Source organism: Coenobita brevimanus, chromosome 110 (genome assembly GCF_032717465.1).
Source record: "Coenobita brevimanus isolate Jiangsu-jjx chromosome 110, ASM3271746v2, whole genome shotgun sequence".
Taxonomy (NCBI): domain Eukaryota; kingdom Metazoa; phylum Arthropoda; class Malacostraca; order Decapoda; family Coenobitidae; genus Coenobita; species Coenobita brevimanus.
This window is the reverse complement of record NC_137063.1, coordinates 27,131,704-27,158,535: the sequence shown is the minus strand read 5'-3', so window position 1 is coordinate 27,158,535 and position 26,832 is coordinate 27,131,704. Positions and strand designations below refer to the sequence as shown.

Here is a 26,832-nt window from a genome sequence, read left to right as displayed (position 1 = left end):
CTTGAGAGTTACTGATGTAATATGAGGTTGGAAAAGAGGACAACCAAGCCATAAAGTAACTTGGTTGTGGGATGAGGGTGTAGAAGCTGCAGTTAAGGAGAAAAAAAGGCTTTTCCGGGGATGGAAGAAGGGTGGTAGCAAGGAGGAATACTTAGCTATCAAGCATAGGGCTAGAATAGTGGTATATAGGGCAAAGTCTGAGTCACACAGACTTTTACTTGATTACCTAAATCATGGGGAAAGGAAAAATATGATTAAGGTGGCAAATCAGATGAAGAGGGATAATCGCGATATTATAGGTGAGCGGTGTATGAAGAATGATGAAGGAAGGGTAGTGGTGAACAGTGAGGATATTAAAGATGCATGGAGAAAGCATTATAGCTGGTTGCCAAATGAGGAGTTTCACTAGGGCAGGGAAGGTTTGGAGCCAGCAGATCCAGTGTTTGGTCCTTGGCCTTTGATTGTTGCTACTACTGTGAGTGAGGCAATAGGCAAGATGAAGGTGGGGAAGGCAGCAGGTGTGTCTGGGTTGACTGCCAAAATGTTGAAGGCCTCAGGAGATATAGGGGTGAGGTTAGTCACTGACCTGATAAATATGATTATTTATGAGTGTGTTGTCCCTGATGATTGGCTGAAGAGTGTAATTGTAAATGTGTATAAAGGGAAGGGTGATGCCCTGGAAAAAGGATATTATAGGGGTATAAAGCTTTTAGATCAGATAATGAAGGTAATGGAGAGAGTTTTGGAAGGTATGATTAGAGAAAGAGTGAATATAAATGTGATGTAGTTTGGGTTTATGCCTGGTAAGGGGACCACTGATGCCATATTCATTGTTCATCAGCTTCAGGAAAAATATATTGGTAAGAAAAGGGATATGTATTTTGCTGTTATTGATTTGGAAAAGGCCTTTGACAGAGTCCCCACAGAGGTGGTGAACTAAGTAATGAGAAAGCTTGGCTTGGAGGAGTTGCTGGTTAGGGTGGTTATGGCTAAGTATCTAGGTGCTCGCACCCAGGTAAGAGTGAATGGAGATTTGAGCAATGAGTTTTCCGTGAACACTGGTGTGCATCAGGGGTCAGTTTTGAGTCCCATGTTGTTTATCATGGTACTTGAAGCCCTCACACGTGTCTTCAGAAACGGACTCCCGTGGGAGATGTTGTATGCTGATGACTTGGTGTTCATTGCAGAGAATGAAAGGGAGGCGGAGGAAAGGTTTAGGAAGTGGAGAGATGCTATGGGGCACAAGAGCTTAAGGGTAAATGCAGATAAAACAAAAGTGATGATATCTAGGGTTGGTGGTGGTACTGTCAAAGACGAGGGAGATTGGCCATGTGCAGTTTGCCACAAGGGCGTGGGAAGTAATTCCATCTTGTGCGGTGTTTGTGATAAACAGGTGCACAAGAGATGTAGGGGTATCAGAGGTAGACTGCAAGATAATGCTGATTTTATGTGTGCAGTGTGTTGGGGAGAGCAGCTGGAGATTGTCAGGCGTGAAAGGATTGAACTTGCTGGTGAATCTCTTGAGTGTGTGGAAGAGTTTTGTTATTTGGGAGACATGTTGTGTGCTGAAGGTGGAGCTGGAGCTGGCTCTGTGGCTACGGTGAGAAGTGGTTGGAAGAAGTTCAGGAAGCTCTTGCCTCTCCTGACATTGAGAGGACTCTCTCTACACACTAAGGGGTCTTTGTATGCAGCATGTGTTAGAAGTGTAATGCTGTAAGGTAGCGAGACCTGGGCAGTAAAGGAGGAGGATATTCGCACGCTCAGACGTACAGAAATGACAAAGATTAGGTGGATGTGTAGTGTGTCCCTGAGTCCAAGGTCTGGGGGGGCTGGGTTTACAATGGAAGAGTTGGGAGGCAGGATGGGACTGAAGTGTATTGGTGTTGTGATGAGGAGAGGTAGATTGAGATGGTTTGAGCATGTGGAGAGGATGGGGGATGATAATTGGGTGAGGAAGGTGAGAAGCGTTAATATTGAGGGTGGGGTTATGAGGGGTAGACCGAGAAAGACATGGGACAAGGTCATTAAGTGTGACCTCAGGGTTAAGGGACTGAACAGGGAGGCTGCAATAGATCATGCAGCATGAAGAGCCGCCGTTAGGTGACCAAGGCCAACGCATGCAAGCATGTTGGAGCCTTTAAAAATGAAAACGAGTAGACATCTTCAAACTTTTCCTGGTCACTGTCCACTTTTGCCATACAATCATTGATGATTTCCCCCCATCCAACTCTGACGTGGGAGTTACTGTATTTTTCAAAACCGAAAGATTCTTGGAGTTACTGCACAGTGTTTGCCTCCATTTTGCAGTACTTTTTAACATGCAATGGTAAGAACTCTAGCAGTACTATTGAGATTTTTAAAGCTTTAGGAATACTGTATTTACAAGATTTGTACTTTAATGTAGCATAATTATTATCTGAGGACTAAATTTTTTACCTTACTCTTTACAGCAGGGGTCAGCAATAAGATCTAGCCAGGGTTGTGGAGTCTGTGATAATATTCCCCAACTCCGACTTAAGAAATTTCAAGTACAAATCCGACTCCAACTTAAGTATAAACTGCACTAATAATATGGTACACGGACATGACGCAGGCAAATGAATAATATTCATGAATTTTCATGGATGTAATTCCTAGATCTTTCTTTTAAATTCTCTACTTATAGTGCCTGCACAATAACAAATAAGCAGCTATACAGTATCCATCTATTATACAGACGGCCACTATCCGGATAATATATTACCCAGACGCTGTGATCTGACATTTCGAAACCATTTCTTGTACATTTTTCCATTTTATCTGGACAAAATGCATGCATCCGAGTAGAAATCATGGTCGCTGAAGGGTATGGCCCTGCAGTGGTGATTGCTAGTCTGTGGTTGAAGGGTATGCTAGACCATGGTAACTGCTTGGCTGTGGTTTATAGGTCTGCTTGACCAGATACAGTAATGTTAAACAACAGGAACACATGTTGTATGACGGACTGTAGTGGCTTTTTACAATGGCTTTCAAAGTTATGTATGAAGGGGGCCAGGGGAGAAGCCCATCATCCAGATGAAACTAATTCCTGGACATGCCTTTGGCTCTACTTCACTGGATAATCAAGGGATTACTGTACATTGTTGTTAAATAAAATGAATAAAGTACTGAAAAGACATGATTAATACCATTTCAGAACCAACAACCCCGGAGTCGGAGTCGTGGGAATTTTACTGACTCCAATTCCAACCAAAAACAGACAACTCCACGACTCCGATTCCAACTCCACAACCCTAGATTTGACTAAAATCCAAAGTCATGAGCTAGGAGCATCACCATTACCCAACCTAAAGGAACTGCTTGTTTTATTGGCTATATTGATAAAACACAAGTCAAGATGGTTTATTTATATACAAGACAAACTGAGTAAAACTATTGAATCTAATTTTAATCCCCGCCCTACTGTTCGAACGTGAGGATAAAATTAGTAGTAAAAAGTCACATATGAACTATTCGTGACTTTAAACGAGCCAACAAATGGGGTTAACATAATTCATGTAAATAAAGCCTTACAGATGAAAGGAGAGAGAGAGAGAGAGAGAGAGGGGGGGGGGAGAAGCTCTTCATCATCATCATCATCATCATCCGGACCTCCTTTCCCACCCTAGGGCAGCAGAGGCGTTCACTAAAAGCTCGAACTCTCCAAAATGGTTTGGTAGCAACTGTGCCAGAGCAAACTGTCCAAAATTCATTGCATATAACTCTTCCTTAAAATAAAAAACATCTGAATAAGTCAATTTAAAATTGCTAGAAACCATGCAAAAGCAGTATTAAATCTCACTAAATCAAACTTTCTTCAAAACCAAGCATCAAAACTACTTAACAGTCCTAATGATAACAGAATATTCTGGTCAACACTCAATTCTTTCAACAGAATCTTTAAGTCAGCATCCATTCCCCCACTAAAATCTTCAGACGGTAACATTACAAATGACTCGGGTGGTACAGCGAATATCCTTGCCAGTACATTTGCCAGAAATTTTACCTCAGAGGATGTCAGCCAGAACATCCCTGTACTAGAACTTGACTCTCCCACAACTGTTCCACTTAAAATATAGACTAGATATGTAAAATTTGTGGTAGGTGGGGGCACTCACCATCCACTCACTCAATGTAGTGCTGCTCTCGGGTGTCTGCCCTGTCCTCTCCTCCATCCTTCTTTCCTTCCATCTTCTTCTATCTTTCTTTTCATCATTCTTTCCTCGTCCTTCTGCCTACGGGTGACTTTACACTCCCTCTTCTGTCTTTCATTCCTTCATTCTTTCCTCTTCCTTCTGCCTATGAGTGACTCTACACTGAGTGACAAGCCAAATGGTTTCCTGTACACCAGGAAACTATTTACTACGCTGGGTGGTAACCATATAACCAAATTTTGGCGCCTTGTGGTTTAGTGAGTAATTACTGTGCTCCAATCGGATTGAGCCGGTGAAGGTTTATATCCAAGGGATGGTTGGGGTTTATTGCTCACGTAATGCCACTCAGGGATGAGTGAGGTTGGTCACTCTCATCTTAAATGTCAGGACCAACTGCCTAGCCCTGGGCTCCTACGCTCCTCATGAGGCAATGTAGGATTGGATGATGGATGGATGGATGGATATGTAAAATCCATCCTGGACAATTTAACCAAAAAAGCTTCAGGCCCAGATGGAATTCCTCCAACTGCTTTGAAAAAGTGCTCCGCAGAACTTGCTACTGTTCTAGCTAAGTTATTCAGACTATGCATACATACTTCTTCATTTCCTAATTCATGGAAAGAAGCCAATATCCACCCAATTCCAAAGAAAGGAAGTTTCTCTGACCCCTCTGATTACAGACCAATTGCTGTCATATCTTCTCTTGGTAAAGTATTTTGAAATTGTAATTAATAAGCATGTGCTTAAACACCCTGAATGCAAAGAGTTAGTGAGAGATGACATGTTTTCACCATGAAAGATCCACCACTGATATACTCAATCTCTTGATTCATACCATCCATCAACCAATTGACCAACATGGAGAAACTCACGCAGTAGCCCTTGACATTTCTAAGGCTTTCGGCAGTGTAGCACCGTTCCCAGCTATCCAACCTTCCTTGCTATGGACTGATGTCTTTTGTTCTTCTGCTTTCCTCACATCTCAGCGACAGGAAAAATAAGAGTAGAAGTATATACATGATGTATATTCCAATTTCCACTCACTTAAAGCCAATGTGCCACAAGGATCAGTTCTGACTCTAACCCTATTCCTAGTGCATAATAATGATCTCATATGTCACCCACAATCCCATCCCTTCACATGCAAATGACTCAACACTTCACAATTCATTCACACTCAAACACCCATTCACAAAGTTTAATATCTCTAACTCTTTACTCAGTACAGCCATCTCCATAAAACAAGACTTGTCTAAGATCACTGAATGGGGACAAAATAACCTTGTCTCATTTAATGCTAGTAAAACCATTAATACAGTTTACTAATAGACTGATATTGGCACCTGGTGGTTTAGTGGGTAATTGCCGAGCTCCAATCAGACTGAGCCAGTGAAGGTTTATATCCAAGAGGTGGTTGGGGATTATTGCTCACGTATTGCCACTCAGAGATGAGTGAGGTTAGTCAATTTCATCTTGTATGTCAGGACCAACTTGCCTAGCCCCAGTCTCCTAAGCTCCTCATTGGGCAACGTAGGATTGGATGATGGATGGATAGATGGACAGATATTGCCAGATTTGTATATTACCTTCAATGCTACTAATAGTCCCATCTCCAGAAGTATTGAAACTCTTGGTGCTTCACTTAACAATGTTCTCAGCCGGACCTCTCAAGTCAGATCACTTGCTAAAACCGCCTCAAAGAAACTTGGATTACTGTAGAGTCTGTAACTTCTTCACTGACGAGCCGTTAGCTATAATTTATAAGTCATGTGTGCTCTCAGCTAGAATACTGCTCACCCTTGTGAAATAGATGTGGAGAGGTAGCACTAAAACAACTACACAAAATTCAGAACAAAGCTGTTGGAATTATTAATAACCCTGCTATTACAAATAAACTACCTCCCCTACAAGAACAATGTTGCCTCCCTTGCAATATTTCACAGATACTTTTTGGCAAATGTTCAGACAAAGCTGTGTCCATTGTGCCACCTCTCTATGCCTCCTCTCATGTTACACGGGCATCTGGTAGCACTAATGACTGGAATGTCACACAGCCATATTGCAGAAATTCTGCCTATCAGAATTCTTTTATTCCCCGAACTGCATCTCTCTGGAACTCACTTCCCCAGAGTTGCATCTCCCAAAACTTCAACCTACAGCTGTTCAAGTCCAACTGTTACAAATTTGTTATGAATGGAGGATGCCAGTAATTTGGTATGTGGATGATCCCCCCCCCCCCCTCCCCGACAGCCCAAGTTTGTCCAGTTCAATGGGCCACACTTCCATTCACTTTCATTCAAGACCACAGAATCCTGCCTCCATCAGCTGGGGGGGGGGGGGAATGTTCAGAAGCTTCACATAGTGAGTTCTTGATAAACGAAAACCCGAAGTACGAATTTTCAATGTTATGAAAGCGATGAATACAGTATAGGACAAATTCCACAATACGAAAGTATCAGAGAAATTACCAATATGCCGGGAATCGAACCCGGGACTCTCAGGTGAGAGCCAGGCAGCATACCACTACACCACGACCAGGTAAAAGTTAACTCACGTTGTCACAATCTTGTAACCAACGTCCCTCCGCCCCCACTGTGGGCATCAAGAGGATGAGTTAACCCCCTGGCACTCGGGCAAGTAGATGCTTTTAATCTATCCCAAACACTTACGGCAAGTCAGAATGAAGAGAGAACCTGTATTTTTTTCACAGGAAAAATCATCAGAGAAATTACCAATATGCCGGGAATCGAACCCGGGACTCTCAGGTGAGAGCCAGGCAGCATACCACTACACCACGACCAGGTAAAAGTTAACTCACGTTGTCACAATCTTGTAACCAACGTCCCTCCGCCCCCACTGTGGGCATCAAGAGGATGAGTTAACCCCCTGGCACTCGGGCAAGTAGATGCTTTTAATCTATCCCAAACACTTACGGCAAGTCAGAATGAAGAGAGAACCTGTATTTTTTTCACAGGAAAAATCATCAGAGAAAATTACCAATATGCCGGGAATCGAACCCGGGACTCTCAGGTGAGAGCCAGGCAGCATACCACTACACCACGACCAGGTAAAAGTTAACTCACGTTGTCACAATCTTGTAACCAACGTCCCTCCGCCCCCACTGTGGGCATCAAGAGGATGAGTTAACCCCCTGGCACTCGGGCAAGCAGATGCTTTTAATCTGGTCGTGGTGTAGTGGTATGCTGCCTGGCTCTCACCTGAGAGTCCCGGGTTCGATTCCCGGCATATTGGTAATTTCTCTGATGATTTTTCCTGTGAAAAAAATACAGGTTCTCTCTTCATTCTGACTTGCCGTAAGTGTTTGGGATAGATTAAAAGCATCTACTTGCCCGAGTGCCAGGGGGTTAACTCATCCTCTTGATGCCCACAGTGGGGGCGGAGGGACGTTGGTTACAAGATTGTGACAACGTGAGTTAACTTTTACCTGGTCGTGGTGTAGTGGTATGCTGCCTGGCTCTCACCTGAGAGTCCCGGGTTCGATTCCCAGCATATTGGTAATTTCTCTGATGATTTTTCCTGTGAAAAAAAAAATACAGGTTCTCTCTTCAATACGAAAGTAGTTGTCTCAATGATACGAAAACGATATGAAAGGAAATACAAAAAATTCAAAATGGGCGCTCACTTGTGGCAAGGAAACGAACTAACCCCTCTCTAGTAAACATATTTTTGCGTGCTTCTCAGTTGTGTCCATAGAGGCGGGAAAATTCGCCGTCAGGCCAGTTTGCCGTAACAACAATAACAAGACAATTTGCCGTCTGGACTTTTCACCGACAGGACGATTCCTTATCATTTATTTACATATCAGTTTATTTAGCAAGTACTGTATATTAATTTTCCAGTTACTATATACAAGTTATAAAGGTGATGGAGGTTTATTCTTTTATTAATAAATGTAAAATATGGCATCAAATAGGTGGTATTAACGGAAAAAAATATAAAGTAATTCCTCCAATATCCGAAGTAACAGAGCCACAGGCAGGTCCGGATAGTGGTCCTGTCCGGATATTGGGCCCCAGCTTATGGACTTGTCCTTATGGACCCTAACTCAGAAAAACACCTATACAACACCCAATGGCCATGCATAGCACCTATTTAAGACCCAAATCACAACAATAAGGGACATAAAAGACTGAGATAAATGCAAAAGAAGCATAAAATGAGGTTTTTGAGGTAGGTTCATACAATATTCAACATTCTGGGTACTTACAAGTACCTGGCTCCTGGACTGGTAGTTATGGACCCTAATCTAGCCTAACTCAGAAAAACACCTTCCTACTGCACATGCATAGCACCTAAGACAAAGCACATTCACACCAATAAGGGACATAAAAGAGTGAAATGAGGCATCTGAGGTAGGTATAGTATGGAAAATACAGTAGAGTACAGTGTGAAACATTCTGCCTACTTGCAGCAAGTCCATGGCCATCTCAATGAATAACCGCCTTCTCTTGGACTCTGACAGTATGATTTCCTGAAGCACTTGCAGTACACTGTTCATGAAGTCTTGCACTGAACTTAGGCATTCGCACTCAGAAGTCCATTCTCTTCACAGTGCGCACTCGTCTAACTTATGCTCCAGTGTAACTTAATACGTGTTGCACTCTGCCTTGGCTCAGTGGGTTAGAGCGCTCCGCTCTGACCGAAGGGTCGGAGAATCGAAGCCACCCAAGGGTCATTGGTAGACATCAGGAAGGGCATCCGGTCATAAAATGTTACACGCTCCAAAGCAAAGTCCTCTACCCAGGGGCAACGCCTTAGCCCTTATCCAAAAAAGGGGTACCTGGCGTAAAACTCACACACTCTGCACTTTAACTCTTTCCACTCTTATAACAATTTTCTAAAGCAAAAACACACCAGTCTATTTATATTAAATTTAGTTCAAAAATTGTCTTCCACTCACAACTGTAAATCCTTAACACAATGCAGTTTTTTTAACTGCACAACACTGTAAATTTCCGTGTGGTCTAGTGGAGAAGTTCTTGGAGTCTATTCACTGTCAGCATCCGAGAGTATCACTGACAGGTGACCTAGGGGTGCGTCGCTGGGTCGTGGTGATGGCGTACCCACTGCAGACGACTCTGAAGACAGACGCAAACTCACGTCGAGCGGTCACTCCACAGTGGCTGATGTGCTAGGCTGTGGCTCAGAGCATGAGGGCCTGTCATGGGGAGGCAACGGAGTGGAGCAAGGGCTGGGCACAGCGGGGGTCACGGGCCTGAAAAAACTGTCAATCGTTGATTGACACAAGGAACGACAATTCTGACGATTGATGATGCGCTGCCTGAAAGCACGCACTTCTCCACAAGTCCCAAGGGCCCCATCTCCCTGTCGCAGTCCGGGTGTTCCAGGTAGTCGAGAACGAACTCTAGGAGTTCCCAGAGTGCTCTCAGCTTGGGGATGACTGGAGTTGTGTCATGCTGAGAGGATTCCGCATCATCGTCGCCGTCCTCGTCGGAATCTTCAAGCTGGGTACTGACACCTGCAACTGAAGATGTGATCTCGATATCAGACAAGGTCTGATACCCAGGATCGCCCTTGTCGTTATCCAACCACTCACGCACATCGTCCGCATCAACCTCGTTGCCATGCGTACATAGACGTGCATGGAAGTTATCCACGTCAAAACCTTGGAAATCGTACTCCACACCCATTCCGAGAAGCAGACGAGACCAACCATTTTCTAGAGTCTTGACAGGGATTTCCTTCCATGCACTGGCCCAGTTGTAGATTGCAGACTTGATGTTGTAGCAGCGAAGGTTTTCCAAAGTCCGCTGGCCTCCAATGTCCCGTCCCTCCCTGTGCTCGTCCTCGTCCTCGAGAACAACCATCACCTCGTCCAAGAACTTCCTTCGGTACAGCCTCTTCGTTGCCACGATCACTCCTTGGTCCATTGGTTGGATGAGAGCAGTCGTATTAGGTGACAGAAACATGCACCTAATCCGGCCATTCTCAGCCACCAAGTCCTTGTCACACGGGTGGGCAGGTGCATTGTCGAGGAGAAGGAGGGCCTTTACCTGGTCGCATGGGATTCCCAGTGTCTCCGTCTGGTAATGTAGGACCTCCTTGACGAAATGGCGGTGGAACCAGTCATTGAAGATCTGGGCTGTAAACCATGCCTTCAAAGAATGGTACCAGACGACAGGAAGGACATCCATCACCCCACGAAGACACCCAGGTTGCTTTGCACGGCCAACAATAACGGGCTTAAGCCGGTGCATGCCGTTGGCATTGGCACAACACAAAGCAGATATCCGTTCCTTGGAGAGCTTGCGGCCAGGTACACGCTTCTCCGTCTCCTCGGCTAGAGTGTTCGTTGGCAAAGAGCGATAGAATAAACCAGTTTCGTCAGCGTTGTAGACTTGACCGAGAATGAGGCCCTCTCTGTTGATCAAGCCCTTCACCTTGTGCCGAAACTCGTCAACTCCATCCTCGTTAGCGTCCAAAGCTTCGCCATGAGCTTTACGGTTGGTAAGGCCATGCCGTAACTTAAATGCGAAGAGCCAACCCTTGGATGCCTTGAAGTCTAGGGCATCGTGAAACCTGGCGAACTTCTCAGCAGCAGCCTTCAGCTCCGTACCACGTACCATCACACCAGCAGCACGTTGCTGTCGATACCAAATCAACGAGGAGCGGTCGACGTCAGCAAACTTGGGAGTAAACATCACATTCCTCTCCACGTTGCGTTTGCTTCTCGACGAGAAGTCAGCCGTGTACTGCATGAGTTTGTCTCAGGATCTCTTAATATCAAACAAAGTAGATCAGGCCACGTTGAACTCGCGGAGGATGCGGGAAGAAGACCACCCCGCATCTACTTTCTACAGTATCTCCCGTTTCATCTCCAGAGTCAACACCACTCTCTTCCTCTTCTCAGGCGGCGGGGCCATCATCACACACATGAAGGAGAGGCACGAGAGCAGCAGGAGTGCCTGCAGCAGATAAGGCACCACCACAAAAGCCAGCACGTGGGCAGCCATGACTACGAGCGTGCACTTCCGACGAGAGACGGGCGGAAAGTGGGGAGGATGCAGGGGCGCTCTAGCAGACGTCGGAGGAATGACGCGCCATAACAAAGGTGTCCCACGCCCCCACGCGCCAAGTTCAAATTACGGGCAGGAATTTTTTTTTTTTTTTTTTTTTTTTTTCTATTTTTTTGCGGTTTTCGGACCATTCTGGGAATATTGGATCCCAGGACGATTATGTCCAGTTAGTGGGGATGTTCGGATATTGGGCGTTCGGATATTAGAGGGATTACTGTACAGTACTTTATATTGAAACGTGAATCAGGTGACATACGATGTTTCACTTCAGCATTATACATAAGGCTACGTATGAGACACCGGCATTTACAGTATATATATGCCTAATAACCTCAAGTGAACGATCGACAATCAAAATTATACGAATAATCATCATATTACATCTGCATTCTCAGCTAATCAAATCAATCTCAACCTACTGCATCCAAGATTACAATAAAAATTACTGAAGACAGCTATGGGAGATGCCAGATTATAATTCAAAGTCGACTACAGCCAGGCAGACGCAAGTTAATTATTGACTCCAAGTGCAAATTATATCCAAAGCCTACCCTGTTGAATGAACACAGACCTTGATAGTTCTCCCATGAAATTAGCTATTATTGTATTAATCAATTAATATTAAGTATATGTATAGAAAGACAGGGAATCGTCTTGGGTGCGAATTGTTCTGACGGGGAATCGTCCGTGTTCTGATGGCGAATTGACTTCACGCCGAATTGTACCGGGACCGAGTCAACGTCGCTCCTTACAGTTTCGCTGTACATGTAGATATTTTCGCAGCTCTACACCTTTTCGTACTATTTAGACATGCCTCCCAAGCGCCCTGCATCATCTCCAGCATTAGGGAGCCCGCTGCAAAGAAGCAGCAGCACCGTACTCTAACTCTGGAGAGGAAATTGAAAAATATAAGACGCCACAAGGAAGGGCAGGGAGACTTGGAGATTGGGCGTGCTTTAGGCCTTGCAGATTCCACCGTTGGGACTGTGACCCAGAAAAAGGAGATGTACAAGAAAATGGACACCCCATTCTCTACATCTTCAGGTATTACTTACTTCAAAATAGGAGGGGTAAAGTATAGGTGGGGGGTCCGAGGGGGCCCTGCGACGCATCCCCTCATTTCTATATACATTTCAATAGGGAAAATTGTTCCAATATACGAAATTTCGAATTACAAAAAAAATTATTTTGGTCCCTGCCCCTTTCGTTTATCAAGGACTCACTGTATGCCTATCTGATACAGTCAATCTGAAAGCTGTAACGTTAAAAAGGGATGCCAAATCTTATACGCCTCTCTGCTCAAAATTCATTCGGCCAGCTCGGACTCCTGTTAGTCCTTAACCAACTTCCATACCTCTATTCCTCATAAACTCATCCACCATATCTCTCCACCTTCTCCATGGCCTACCTCACCTTCTCCCTCCTTCAGATTCACTCAGATATACTGTACCTTTTTCACCACTCCATTGTCATCCATTCTCTCCACATGACCAAACCATCTCAGTGCACTCTCTTCGATTTTGGGATCCAGAGACATCCGCACTTTGCATCTTTCACGAATCACATTATTCTATATCCTATCAACTCTCTATACTCCACATACATTCCTCAGCAGTCCCATCTCCACTGCTCTTACTCCTGACTTTTCATTTTCATGCCACACCACAGTCTCACATCCATACCTTAATGTTGGCACTGACACTCCTTCATGTAAGCCTCGTGCAGCTGCAACACTCAAGCCTCTGTTTCTTATCAAGGCCTTCACTGCACCAGCTACTTTTCTTCCTTGTGTCACTCTACTTTCCACTTCTTTTGCACATCTTCCTCTCTTTTCTGTCACTGTATGCAGGTATTTGAACTCTCTCACCAACTCCAGTCTCTCTCCATTCAATGTAACATCACACTGGGAGTCACCTATGTTTTCAATAACCATCACTTTACTCTTTCCTACATTTACTCTCAAGGCATGACGCTCACAGACATCTGCAAAACTCTGCGCTAGTCTATCAAACTCTTGTCCAGTATTTGCAAGTAGCACTGCATCATTAGCAAACAGCAAATTTGAAATATTCCATCCATCACCATTCATTACCAACGCCATCCCTCTCTCAATTACTCGTGTTTTTACTTCTCTCATCATCCCATTCATATATCTTTCCAACAAACATGGGGACATCACATAACCTTGTCACACACCAACACTGATCATAACCAAGCACTTAGATGCCCATTTACCCTTACACATGCTTCACTACCATCATAAAAAATCTTGATAGCACCTAACAGCTTACCATCTACATCGTACATGCGCAAAACCTTCCACAATCCTTCTCTGTCTATTTTGTCATATGCTTTTTGCAGATCCGTAAATGCCATAAACACCTTATAGTCCTACTCACACGCCTTCACCACTATCTGCCTTACCGCAAATATTTGATCCACACATCCTCTGCCACTCCTAAAGCTACTCTGTTCATCACTCACAAGGTCTTCTGCTATCTCTCTTACTTTCTCTATAATTCTTCCATGTATCTTCCCTACCACTCAACAGACATATGCCACGATAATTCTTGCACTCACTTCGCTCACTTTTATTACTGTACAGGGGTACAATCAATGTCTTTTTCCACTCTACTGGTACAGTTTCACTCATCCATGTCCTCTTACATATTTCCAACAAGCACTTCATTCTGCTCTCTCTACTACACTTAAATCATATCTGCATGCACCTCATCCACCCCAGCTGCTTTTCCATTTTTTCAGCTGCTTCACAGGGTTCTTCACCTGTCTGAGTGTCACATTTCCTACCACTGCATTCCTTCTCTGCACACCCCCAAAACCAATTATGTTTACAGCAGCTCTGCTCTCTCTATTCCCATTCACCATGCTTTCAAAATATTCCTTCCATCTGATCCTTACTTCATCCCCATGGGTTAAAAATCTACCACTTACATCCTTCACACTTTCACATTTCTTTCCGCTGCCACTTCTACATCTCCATACCTCTTTCCAGAATAACTTCCTATTTTCAAAGTATTTTGCACTCATTTCTCTTCCTAGATCATCATTTACCTCCTTTTTCCTCATCATTAGTCTCTTTAAGTGCTTCTTGCTCTCAATATATTCAGTTCTTATTTCAATTGAACCCCTATCCTGATCCACTCTATCCACTTCTTGCTCTTTTCCTCCACTGCTCTCTTAACCTCTACATCCCACCATGCTGTACTTTTTATCTTTGTTGCTACTCTTGCCACACCACATACCACTTTAGCATTTCTAACTAAGCAATCCTGATAGGCATTCCACAGACTGTCCAGATCCATTTCATTCCAATTCACTGATTCTAACTCCACCCCTACTTTGGTCCTGTATTTATCTGCCATTTCTTTGATCCTCAACAAATATAATACCATTATACACAACTTGCTATGATGGTTACAGATGCAATTAACTCAGATACCCAAAATGACGCTACATTATCAAATGCACTAGGGAGAATTACATCCACTTTTGGACACGTGGTTCTATTCCAACTTGGAGCCTCTTCGGAGACAGGCCAAAATTTTTGTATGTCCCCAATAAACCACTTTTTCAAATGTGGGTAAAATTCTTCCATCTGAACAATTCACAGTACTGTAATATCTAGACAATATCCAAACCTTTTGCATCTTCAGGTTGTCTACATCTGCAATGAAGACCATGATCTGCTTTTCCCCAACCACCTTTAGCATCACTCCCAGCGCCTCACAGGAGTTGTCTCGCACCGTTGGGTCTGTCCAAAAGAAACGGAACAGAGGATATCTAAACTCATCATCATCATTATCATCATGTAGACCTATTTCCCACTCATCAGAGATAGCAAGTGATCCCTTGATTATGGCACACTTGGTTATAGCAGTTTTGTTATCATTGCTAGATAAAACTCTGCACTCCTGCCATTATCGCGTATATTTTGGATAAAAAACTTTGTTACCACACACCTGAGCTGGTTTCTGCTAACAGAGATGGTGCAGAATCTGTAGCTTCTGATGGTTTTGAGAGATTTAAAGATGAGGCCCTATGGAGCTAATGCCAGGTGGTTTCCACCCTCTAGCCTCAGGACCCCTTACCTCAAGGCTATCTTAAGTCTCTAATGATGCATTTTAAATTATTTTATTATATGGGTTACACTGTGGTAGATGGGGGCACTCACCATCCACCCACTCAATGCAGTGCTGCTCTGGGTGCTTGCCTTTAACTCTTTTCCTTCCTTCCTCATTTGTCTTTCTTTTCTTCATTCTTTCCTCTTCCTTCTGCCTGTTGGTAACTTTACACTCCCTCTTGTCTTTCTTTCCTTAATTCTTTCCTCTTTCATAAGTTTATGGATGACTCTACACTGAGTGATAAGCCAAATGGTTTCTTGTACACCAGCAAACCATACTACACTGTGTGGTAACCATATAACCAAATTATGGTGCCCGGTGGTTTTGTAGGTAATTATGGCACTCCAATTGGATTGAGCAGGTGCAGGTTTACAGTGTATCCAACGGATGGTTCAGGTTTATTGCTCACATAATGCCACTCAGGGATGAGTGAGGCTGGTCACTCTCATCTCAAATATCAGGAGAAACTTGCCTAGCCTAGGGATCCTACACTCCTCATGGGGCAACATAGGATTGGATGATAGATGGACAAGGGTTACAATAACCATTTTACGATAAGACTGCCCGAATAAAATACTGTATTACAGTAAAACCTCGATATAACGGACTTCAATAGTCCAGAATTCGCTTTTATCGGACTCTTGGAGCTACCAGACTGAATTGCTATATATTGTAAAAAGTTCGATAAAGCCAGAAGCAGTCCGGACTGCCTGACCACTTCAGCTATGTTCACCACAATAAGGTAAATAAAAGACATGTTTATCACTGTACAGTACAGTATTGTTATACCATTTGATTAATGCTGTGAAGTTATAACACAGTACAGTACCGCAGTGGTAGCCAAAACAGCTTAAAAACAGTTCATTCAATCCGGACAGATGTCTGATATTTTGGAAAAAGTCCAGATTAGCAGGGGGAAGTCTGGATGTTGCTTTTATCGGAATTTCGCATTTTTCGGAATGGTTTGGGCCCCAATTAGTCCGTTATAGAGAGGTCTTACTGTATATACAAATTTAAAAACTGGGCATTCAAAAGTTTATCAGATGGCCTACATACTGTACATGTGAAATTTTGAATTCTCAAGATGAATCAAAACACATTCATGTAAAGTTTTATGAGTACAGGACTTGGTTTTCTTTTTTCTCATCTTCAGACATATTAGCCCTTTCACACTGGGTGTCATGTATACATGCCACAAAAAAAATTTCTGTAGTCATCAGGTAGCACGTATACCTGTTCTGGACTTTTTATATTTGCATGCCAGTACTAGAGGATTAATAATGGTTCATGTATCAGAAGGTGCCAATACTGAGGTGTTGCCATCATGGGAGCACTATTTTACTGTCTCAGTGCAGTACGAGATGTTTCCCCTGCCATGGCAGCCTCTGGCAACTCTAATTACTACTTGGTGGAGCTCCAACATCACAGTTTTTGACGGCTCAAAAAACAGGTAATCATTTTTTTCCGTTCTCTCCCCCCCCCAAGACATCACTTTACTCAGAAAATTATGGTCTATTTTTTGGTGTGGAATATTATACCAAAAAAAAATTATCTTTATATAACTCAAAACCCCCATGTGTAAGACATCCAACCAAAAAAACATCCTCGCGGTGGATGGGTCGATGTAAATTATGTCATCACTGCAATACAGTAGTTTGTAAAATCTAACCCAGTAAAACATCAGAATTCCATTGAAATATGACATTCCCTGAATTTTGATGAATGGTGGACACATGAGGGGGGGGAGTTCCCAGGGTGGTCAGACTAAGCAGACGAATATTTGAATTTACTTGAGAGCATTTTGCTGCTGCATCAGTTGGCAGCTTTCTTCTTTTGTAACATCAGTAGGTTCTCTATTTTTTTGTTCTGAATGTCTAGTTATAACTTACAATAGGGCTGTAACAAGGTATGGGTACCAGGATATTTATAAGTGATGGGTGACATCTAGCTTCTTCATCTGTGTCTACCACTCATTTTTCATGGGAATTCTGATGTTTTACTAGGTTAGAATTTACGAACTATTACAGTATTGATATAGTTTACCTTAATTTGGCTGAACATGGGGGGGGAAAAATGAAGGCACTCATAAAACTTTACCTGACCTTGTTTTGATTTGTCCCAAGAATTCAAAACTTCCCATGTATGTAGGCCATCTGATGAACTTTGTAAGGCACTGATTTTAATCTATGCAAATAACTATATCCCACAACATAGTGTGTTCCCCCCCCTCACAACACAGTAGTCTCTTCCATGCCATTAATCCCCTCAACAGTCTCTTTCACTAAATTACCCCTGAACACAGTAAGTCTTCTCTGCCTCATTAGCCCCCTGAACATAGTAAGTCTCCTCTGCCTCATTAACCCTCTCAACAAGTCTCTTCCACCTCATAAACTCCCTCAACATAGTAAGTCCCCTCCACCTCATTAACCTCCTCAATATAGCAAGTCTCCACCTCATTAACCCCCTCAACATAGTAAGTCTCCTTCACCTCATTAACCCCCTCAATATTGCAAGTGTCCTTCACCTCATTAACCCTCTCAATATAGCAAGTCACCTCACTAACCCCCTCAACATAGTAAGTGTCCTTTACCTCTTCAACCCCTCAATATAGCAAGTCTCCTTCACCTCATTAACCCCCTCAACATAGCAAGTCTCCTCCATCTAATTAACCCCCTCATCTTGATCAGTTTCCAAATTGATACTAAACTGTCTGGATTGAAGTGGCAAACCTTAAGTGACATCCTTTTTAGTTTATTCTTGCTACTGGTGGTAGGTGGGGGATCCATCATCCACTCACATGATGCAATGCTCCCTACTTCCTTCATTTCCATCATCCACTCACATGATGCAATGCTGCCTACTTCCTTCATTTCCATCATTATTTTTCTGTTTCTCTCCATTTCTCTTCCTATTTCTCCCATCTTGCTATCACTTTTCTTTCCACTTCAGGTGGCTCTACACTTACTGACAAGCCAAATAGTTTCCTGTAACTCAGGAAATATTTTCCAATGCTGGATGGTAACAATAAACCAAAAAAACAGGGTGACATGGCACCTACTATGGTGCCTCTGCTTACTGAGTGGAGAGACAAATGCAGCATTCACCCAGGAACAAAACCTCCACACTAATTTCCGCACCTTACTGTGGTGAGGTGCTGTTAGCTGCATGGTTACATCAATTCACTACATGGGATGCCCTACAGGGGCAGTTGCTTGTCTGCAGATGATGGGTCTGCCCAATCATACAGACTCAGGTAATACAACAACAGTAACTACAAAAATTTCATTCAGCCTGGGAAAGGACTCTTATACTGAAGAAGATTGCCTTTGTGTGGTGGCATAATCATAACTGGGCAATCAGGTTATACAAACATCCCTTAAGTCCCTCCATATCTCCCAAAATGAGAATGGTTGGCAGTGGGAGAAGGGCAATTTCAGCCTGCAGGCCACTGAGTCCTGATTCAAACGAGCCTATTGCCACAACAACAACAATTATAATCATATGCAACCCCTCCACTACGAAGTCTATCCTAACATGAATAATACTGTTAAACAAAGACATCCTTGGTCTCGTGGGATAAGTGCACATGCACTGCACTGACCTGATTCTCCAAGGCCCCTAAGAAGATCTGCTGTAAGTGCTTTGAGCATCTTCTTGTTGAGTACAGCTGGAGTGCAGTAACACAATGCTCTCGCCAGGAACCCAGTCGTCTCTGCCTTCACACTTGGGTTTTTGTTTGCCAGCGCTTCACTCACTGTCTCTTGAATCGCCTCTAGAGTGGTCTGTTCACACAAATACATTGTCATCATCATCATCATGACCTTATTTCTCACATAAGAATACTGTACAGTAAGAAAGGTTAGAATACAAGGAAAGAGAAAGCATGAAAGAAGGAGAACTATCAACAACATACTTTGTGAAACAGTAGACATTAACCCCTCTCGTCTGGGTGGCATGTATACATGACGACCTAGGGACATCCGGGTGACATGTATACATGATCTAGTGTTTTGTAGTAGTATTGTTATTTTATTATTATTATGATTATTGCATCATATTATAAGAGCATATTATATTATAATTTTGTAAGTTTAGCTGACAAATTATGGTTTAAATAATGGTGATTTTTAAGAAAAACACCTGCTGGTGGTTTGGGTGGTGAAAACAACCCCTGGACGTGATGGGTTACTTCACAAGCAATTCAAGCCCCTGAAATCCTGGCTCCACCATGTACATAAAAACACTTACAACCATCATCCTGACCCAATGTCACAGTACAGTATGGACAGGACCTTGAATTTATCACCATAAACACCACCATAACTATACTAACAGTGAACATGGTGATAATCTTCATCACCACCATATCAACATTTCCATTAACAACAAGGTATGTTGGACAGATGGATGGATGTGCATGTGCACATGCATGCACACACACACACACACACACATAAAATAGATAAACTAATCAACAATGGCCAGTGACATGGAAAATACATCCACTGAATTACCATTTACCCTCACAACCAAATGACACCTCCCCCTTCACTACCACTAGACAAAATCCTTCCACTTCAAGGAGACCTTCTGAACAAGAGGAGACAAGCATAGCCTTCCTTAACTTCTTCAATATAAGGCATCCTTCTGGAGCAGGAGGTAACCAGACTCCAATCGGCCACAGCTTTCACACACACCCTCACTCGGGCACTTTTATAACACCTGTGAGGCAGAGCCATTTTGCTGCCTGTCAAGACAGAACAGGTAATTATGTACAGAACAAGAAGCCCTTATTATGTGGCCCTTTTTTTTTTTTTTTTGAAATTAAGAAAAACTGACTCAAACCTCTTATGCTACTTATAAACCAAATATGCCTGTTTCCCCAAATTTACAGTGCCAGTTGTATATCTTGGAAGATATCAAATACTATACCATGCCATTCTGTTCAGAGTACCACCTACAGTCAGGACTAAAAATTATTGGTTAAATCTTTTGCTGGTTTAGACTTACTTAATGGTGTGGTACTTAAGACGCTGCTAGATAATTCAGCTGTCAAAGGATTATTAACAACATGGATTAACCCATTTACTGCTATGCATGACTTTTTTTTTTTTTTTTTTTTTTTTTTTTTTTTGGGTGATTATATTTCTTAAATGAAATCTTCTGAGTCAAACAAATAATTCCTTCACTCCAAATGGATACTCCAAAGCACAATAAAATACTGAGACAGCAGCAAGAATAACTCAAAGTCATTCTTGTACTGAAAGTGTTTAAGGAATCCATTCACAAATATGAAAGGTCCCCCCAGCTGACTAAAAGTACATGATGGCAGCAAAAAAAACTAAAAAGTCAGCATACAATTTAGGTTATGGTACTACTAAGAGACTACACAAACACCCTTAGTAGCCTTTGTCACACCAATCTTCTTCAACACTTCATCCACTTGATAACATACCATAATTTTTTTTCTCCGACTTCATCATGATGATGATCATCATAACCCCATTTCTCAATAAAAAGTTGGGGTGAGAAAAATAAAGGGATATAAGAAAGTACAGATACATCACCAATTTTCCAGCACTGGATGGTCCAGCACTTTTTTTAAGCCAGACAAAATTGCAAGAGGGCACTTGAAATTCCCATCACCCGCAACACTAGTTTACTGGGGAGCCAAAGACAGTGTTGCATCACGTGTGCTCATTTGGACTGCTCACATTGCATGTCTTTGTGGTGATCCCTGTATTGAATCTGATTCTTATTTTACTTACACTTAACCTTAGCTATGGCTCCTAAGAAAGAGGCAAATGTCAGTGATGGTGTAATTCAACAGTCAAACCTCCTTGAACATGGTTTTGTCTAGCTATGGCTTCTAAGATGCAATTGTCAGTGATGGTGTCAAGCATAAAGTCCTGTCTATTTCAATAGTCAAACCTCCTTGATCATGATTAACTGGTCCACCAAGCTACCATAATGACAAAATCTCTCAATAACCAAACAAAGCAATAAATGAAAATAAATGTTAACTGGTTCAGGCCCCACAAGTTTCCACTCACTTTTTTACTTAATACCCAAATAACAGCCCCTAATAAGATGGAAGGAACTGGATCAGTAATGTTTACACTGGTTCTGCTACACTCGATCATGAACCAGATGATCCTTTTCTCTCACATTTCTCATAGCTTTGTGAATCTAAAGGTGAACGTAGAAATGAGTAAAGTTGTTGTCTTCGAGAGAAATGAAGTCACTGAATGCACAGTGAAGCTAGATTTTGAGGAAATGGAAAATGGGAGTGCACTTAAGTACTTGGGTAATGTGATGAGTACGGATGAAGGATGAAGTGCTTGAAACTGTTCAACAGGAAAGAAACGTTGCTGGTTCAATGAAGATAGTGATAAGAAATTGGGAAGTGAGCATGGAAGTAAAGAGAAGTCGCTGCATGATAGTACAGCATTGTGATCTGCACTCTAATGTACGAAAGTGAAGCTTGGACCTTGTTGGAAGGACACAATTCAAGAGTGAGGGTAGTGGAGATGAGTTATCTGAGAGAAGCATGTGGAGTTATGGAGTTGCATGGATGACAGACTGAGAGACGAGCAAGTGAAAAAGCATTGTGGTGCGGAAGGTGATGTGACAAAAAGCATTAGGAGAAACATAATGGGGTGGTTTGGTTATGTGGAAAGGATAGGCAGTGACAGACTAATGAGGAGAATGTATGTGAGGTGGAGGGGGGGGGGGAGAGGAAGGGGGATACCAAGGATGAGATGGGGAAAAAAAAAAAAAAAAAAAAAGGCTCTCCTGAGCTTATTAGATCATAAAGCCCTGCTAGGTGACTCACGACCCCCCAGTCCCAAGTTCGACACTCTACCACTGAGCCACCTGCCCCCCAATGGAGGGGTGGAGTAGAGAGGTATATGAGAGATAGGGGTGTACAACTGGGGGAGGACAGTGAAATGGCAGGGGACAGGGCAACATGGAAGGAATTTGTTTCTGGCCACCTCTTGCAAGATTAAGGCGTCTGGCTATAAACAGATAGATAGACAGATAGAACTTTGTGATCCACCATCGTTATCAATATACTTTGTCCATGAAGGTAACTCCCAGTGTGATGAGTGAATAGAGAGAGACTGGAATTGGTGACAGAGTTTAAATACCTGGGTACAGTGACAGAAATTTGGAAAATGTGCAAAAGAAGTGGAATTGAGTGACACAAGGAAGGAAAGTAGCTGGTGCTATGAAGGCCTTGATATGAAACAGAGGCCTGAGTGTTGCAGCTGCATGAAGCTTGCATGAAGGAGTGTTAGTGCCAACTTTAACATCTGGATGTGAGACTATGGTGTGGCATGAAAAGTCAAGAGTGAGAGTAGTGGAGATGGGACTGTTGAGAAATGAATGTGGAGTACAGAAAGTGGATGGGATGCGATATACAGACAGCCCAATTATCCAGGCTATGTGGTTTCGTGAAGGGGGCCAGAATAGTCCAAAATCACAATTAATCAAGCGGAAACGAAAGTACAAAACACAAGTACTGTTAGACTGATTTATTTACTGGTAAATGTACACTTTAAGTGGCAGAAAGACCTTACCAATTCAGTTCATATTCCTCAAACTTGTTTCTGTGCTTTCCCGACTACTTTCAGTTTGGTAAATTACTTTGTGAAAAATTTCCTCCCTGTTATCATCATGTTCCTTAACCCTTTAAATGCGGAGCATCGCTTTTGCAACGATCGCCAAAAAGGACATAACGGCGGATCGTCGCATTTGCGATTTGAGTTAATTTTGAATAAAAGCGGGCAAGGAGGTTCCAGCTGGTATTGTCTATCAGTACCGCCACCCTTTAGCTACAATTAGCATACCTGACCTTTGTACTACTGACCTCCGTTGTTGCCAAGTATCGTGTTTTTTCCACCACCACCACCACCACGGCCCGGCCAGCCTGGCTGTGATATATGGCAGTGCGCTGACTGCTCAGAAATGTCAATCTGCGCTCTCCTCTCACAAGCAGTTTATGCTAATTGGAAACGCTTGTTTCCCCAGTTGCCACACTAGCTTTTTTTCGCATGGTTTTCCCGTTTAGCGTCAGTTTACCGCAGGCTTTCAAGGTGACATTATGGCGAATTCTAGCTCTTCCGAGTCAGTGCCTTCCAGCCCTCTGCAAAAGGGCTTTGTGACCTCTACCCCTTCTAAACCCTTACTAGGGAGTGCAAAGGGCCTGAGTGAGTCAGCTATAGGCCGAGAACTAATGAAAGCCTCTACAGACTACGGTAGTGATGTTGGTGTGTGGTCGAGTCTTGCCGAATCAGACACATCATCGTCCAGTAATGAGTCTGAGGTGCAGAAAGAGCTCACTGCTGTGCCTAGTACCTCGTCAGGCAAGGCTCCACAGCAGAAGGGAGTGGCGTATGGCAAGGGGGCAAAGAGGAAGTGAAGTGGTGATCCCGGTTCCCAGTCATTGTACTCCGCAGGCTGGCCATTGTCCCCACACTCAGGTCAGGCTGCCGCCAAACTGCCTCGCTCCCCCGGCCCCATTATCTCTTCCTCATCGTCTGCTGTGATTTCTCCAGAGTCTTCGGAGTCTCCTTCACCACCTCGGAAGGGAAGTAGGCAGTCTGGTATTCGTAGAGGTTTCCGTAGGCTCCGTGTTTGTGCTGGCATGAGTAGGAAAGTGGCTAGTAGTGGTAAAATTAGTGGTAAGGTTTCTCGCATTAGGCAATTCACCACCCAGCCTACTGTGAGTGACCTTGAACCTTCTCCCACTCTCCCCACCACCACCACCACCACTGCACATTCGCGATCTACCTCACCCACTGCCACACGGCCTGCCTCACCCTCCGACGCACCCACCCACTCCCAGCCTAGGCAGGGCACTCTGGACGCCTTTGTGTGGGCTGAGGGCTCTGATTTTGTGCCAGAGGATCTGCCCTTTGATTCTACTGGGTCTGGGATCCAGGCTGACTTCCCTGTCCCCAAGGGTGGTGAATGTTTGGACTACCTGTTGGCCTTCCTGGATGACGAAGTAATGCAGCATATTTGTACCGAGACCAACAGGTACGAAGGACAACGTGCTGCAGTTCGTGACAGTGAAGGTGCCACGCCATCCACGTCGCGGATGGCATCATGGGTTCCTGTGACGATCCGCGAACTATTTGTATTCATCAGCTTCATGCTTCTCATGCCACAAACCTAGAAGCACAAGCTAGAGGAGTACTGGAGTGCTGACGACCTGTGCCCCACCCCCATCTTCAACAAGTACATGACTCAGGATCGTTTCAGGCAACTCATGACGTACCTGCACTTTGCTAACAACGATGAGCCTTCCCAGACTGACCCCTTATGGAAAGTGAGGGAAATCCTGAACTTGATCAAGGACAAGTTTATGAAGTTCCTTTGGCCCTTCAAGAAAGTAGTTATCGACTAGGCCTTGGTTTTGTTCAGGGGCCGTCTTCAGTTCGTGCAGTATATTCCTAGCAAACGCCACCGCTTTGGAATAAAGTTTTTCGTGCTGTGCGACTGCAAGACGGGGTTCATCCTAGACTTCGTCATCTACACCGCCAGCAATGTGGACTTGGACAAGACCGACCCCCTTGGATTCTCTGGCTCTGTGGTGAAAGTGCTTCTGGAAAAGTACTTCGGCAGGAATCATGTCCTGTATACTGACAATTATTATACAGCACCGAAACTCGCGAAGAACCTTTCAGAGCGCGACGTCGGCTCCTGTGGTACTGTCAGGAGCAATAGGGCACACTACCCTGGCTTCCCCAAGGCTGCAAGATCTAAGCGGGGAGACATGCACCTGAAGAAATCCGACAAGATGCTGGCGATACGGTGGCACGACAAGAGGATCGTCAATATGCTCACCACAGAACACAAGGGGGAAATCCAAGCCACAGGGAAGGTTGACAGAAGGACTGGCAGGCCTGTGATGAAGCCTGATGCTGTAATTGACTACGTCAATATGCGGCTGGTGGACAAGTCCGATATGATGATCGGAGAGATTGACTGCCTGAGGAGGAACCGGCGCTGGTACAGGAAGGTGTTCTTGCACTTGCTGGATATGTGTATGGTGAACGCCTTCATCCTGTATAAGATCAAGAACAGGAAGCCAGCTAATTACTCTCTCAGGCGGCTTTCAAAGACTTGTGTTCACCAGCTACTTCAGCGTTTTGGACAGGTACTGCCATCAGGTCCCAGGCGCCACCCACAGACACGTCCAGACCACCTACAGTGCCAGGACTACCTTCAGCGACACCGCCTCGAGCCACTGTCTAGCATTGCCAAGAGGGGGAAAGCACTGAGGAGGTGCTATGTTTGCAGCCACACCAACCGGCAGGAACGGACTTTTAGACGCACCTCCTTGCAGTGCAAAGAGTGTCAGATTCCCCTGTGCATTTACTCGTGTTTCTTTGACTACCACAGCCTAAGTAGATTTTGAAAATAAAGGTGGAAATCTGTAAATAATACTGAGAGTGACAGTGATACTAGTGCTTAGTTTTCTTGTACGTACTGACAGTGACAGTCAGTTGAGTGTAAATTAGTGTATGTAGTTGTAAAAGCACTGACAGTGACAGTGATTTCAGTGTAAATTATTGTACACAGTAATATAAGTATTGACAGTGACAGTCACTCCAGTGCAAGAAGTTGTAAGCATTTATTTCTATTCTATGTTATGACAGTGACAGTTTGGTGTGTTGGAAATATTAATTTTATAAGTAATGACAATGACAGTGATGAATTAGGCACTAAACTGACAGCGAGAGTGAAAGTGAGCGATAAAAACGAAGTGCGAGAGGCTGACAGGAACGAGAATAAAGTGACGGGCATAAGGCAGAATAAAAGCGCGCCGCGCGGTGGTCTTTATCATTCCCGCTTCACATTACTGGCAGTGACAGTGAATTTTATGGCCGTAATAGTGACATGCGAGCCTTTGGGAAGTACTATGATGGAAAATAATGTAGTATACATGTTTTTAGCTGTGAAAAGGGAAATGTTTGTTGAGTGACGGGAAGACCGCCGCCAAGCTGCATGTCAGCTGTAAGCTCCGTTGATTTTAGCCTTATTTTCAGTGCTTATTGTACAAATACGGATTCCAAACTACCTGTATGTTGTAGTATAAAGTTTACTGTGACAGAATGAGGCTCTGGTAGAAGGGAAACCGGGTTGCTGGACGTGTGAAAGTGAAGATTTTGTTACCCAACTTTGCAAGTCTCCACAAGTCCTTGGGTAGTCCACGAAGGCTCAACACCTGTCTCTGGAGAAAGCTGAATGTAAGTACTATCTGCCATAAAAATTATAATGTTCTAGGGTTAATCTCTGATTTTTGGCAAATATTTTCCTACAGGTACTCAGACTGCGATACAACCCTGCCCACACGGGGGAGGGGGGGGGGGGGTTGGCTGTCCACGGCCGCGTTTTAGGGGTTAAACCGTACCTACAATTGTTTCCAGCTCAATGGAAAAAACTCAA

General features: G+C 43.7%; 1 protein-coding gene across 1 annotated transcript in view; it reads right to left on the bottom strand.

Moving 5' to 3' along the window:
* Positions 1-26,832, bottom strand: part of msps (msps cytoskeleton-associated protein 5) — a 608,635-nt gene that overhangs the window by 469,313 nt on the left and 112,490 nt on the right. The window contains exons 9-10 of the mRNA XM_080286226.1: positions 18,974-19,154; positions 14,890-15,002 (exon numbers count right to left, since the gene is read on the bottom strand). Of these exons, the coding sequence (XP_080142352.1) occupies positions 14,890-15,002; positions 18,974-19,154 (294 nt within the window). The remainder of the gene's footprint in view (positions 1-14,889; positions 15,003-18,973; positions 19,155-26,832) is intronic.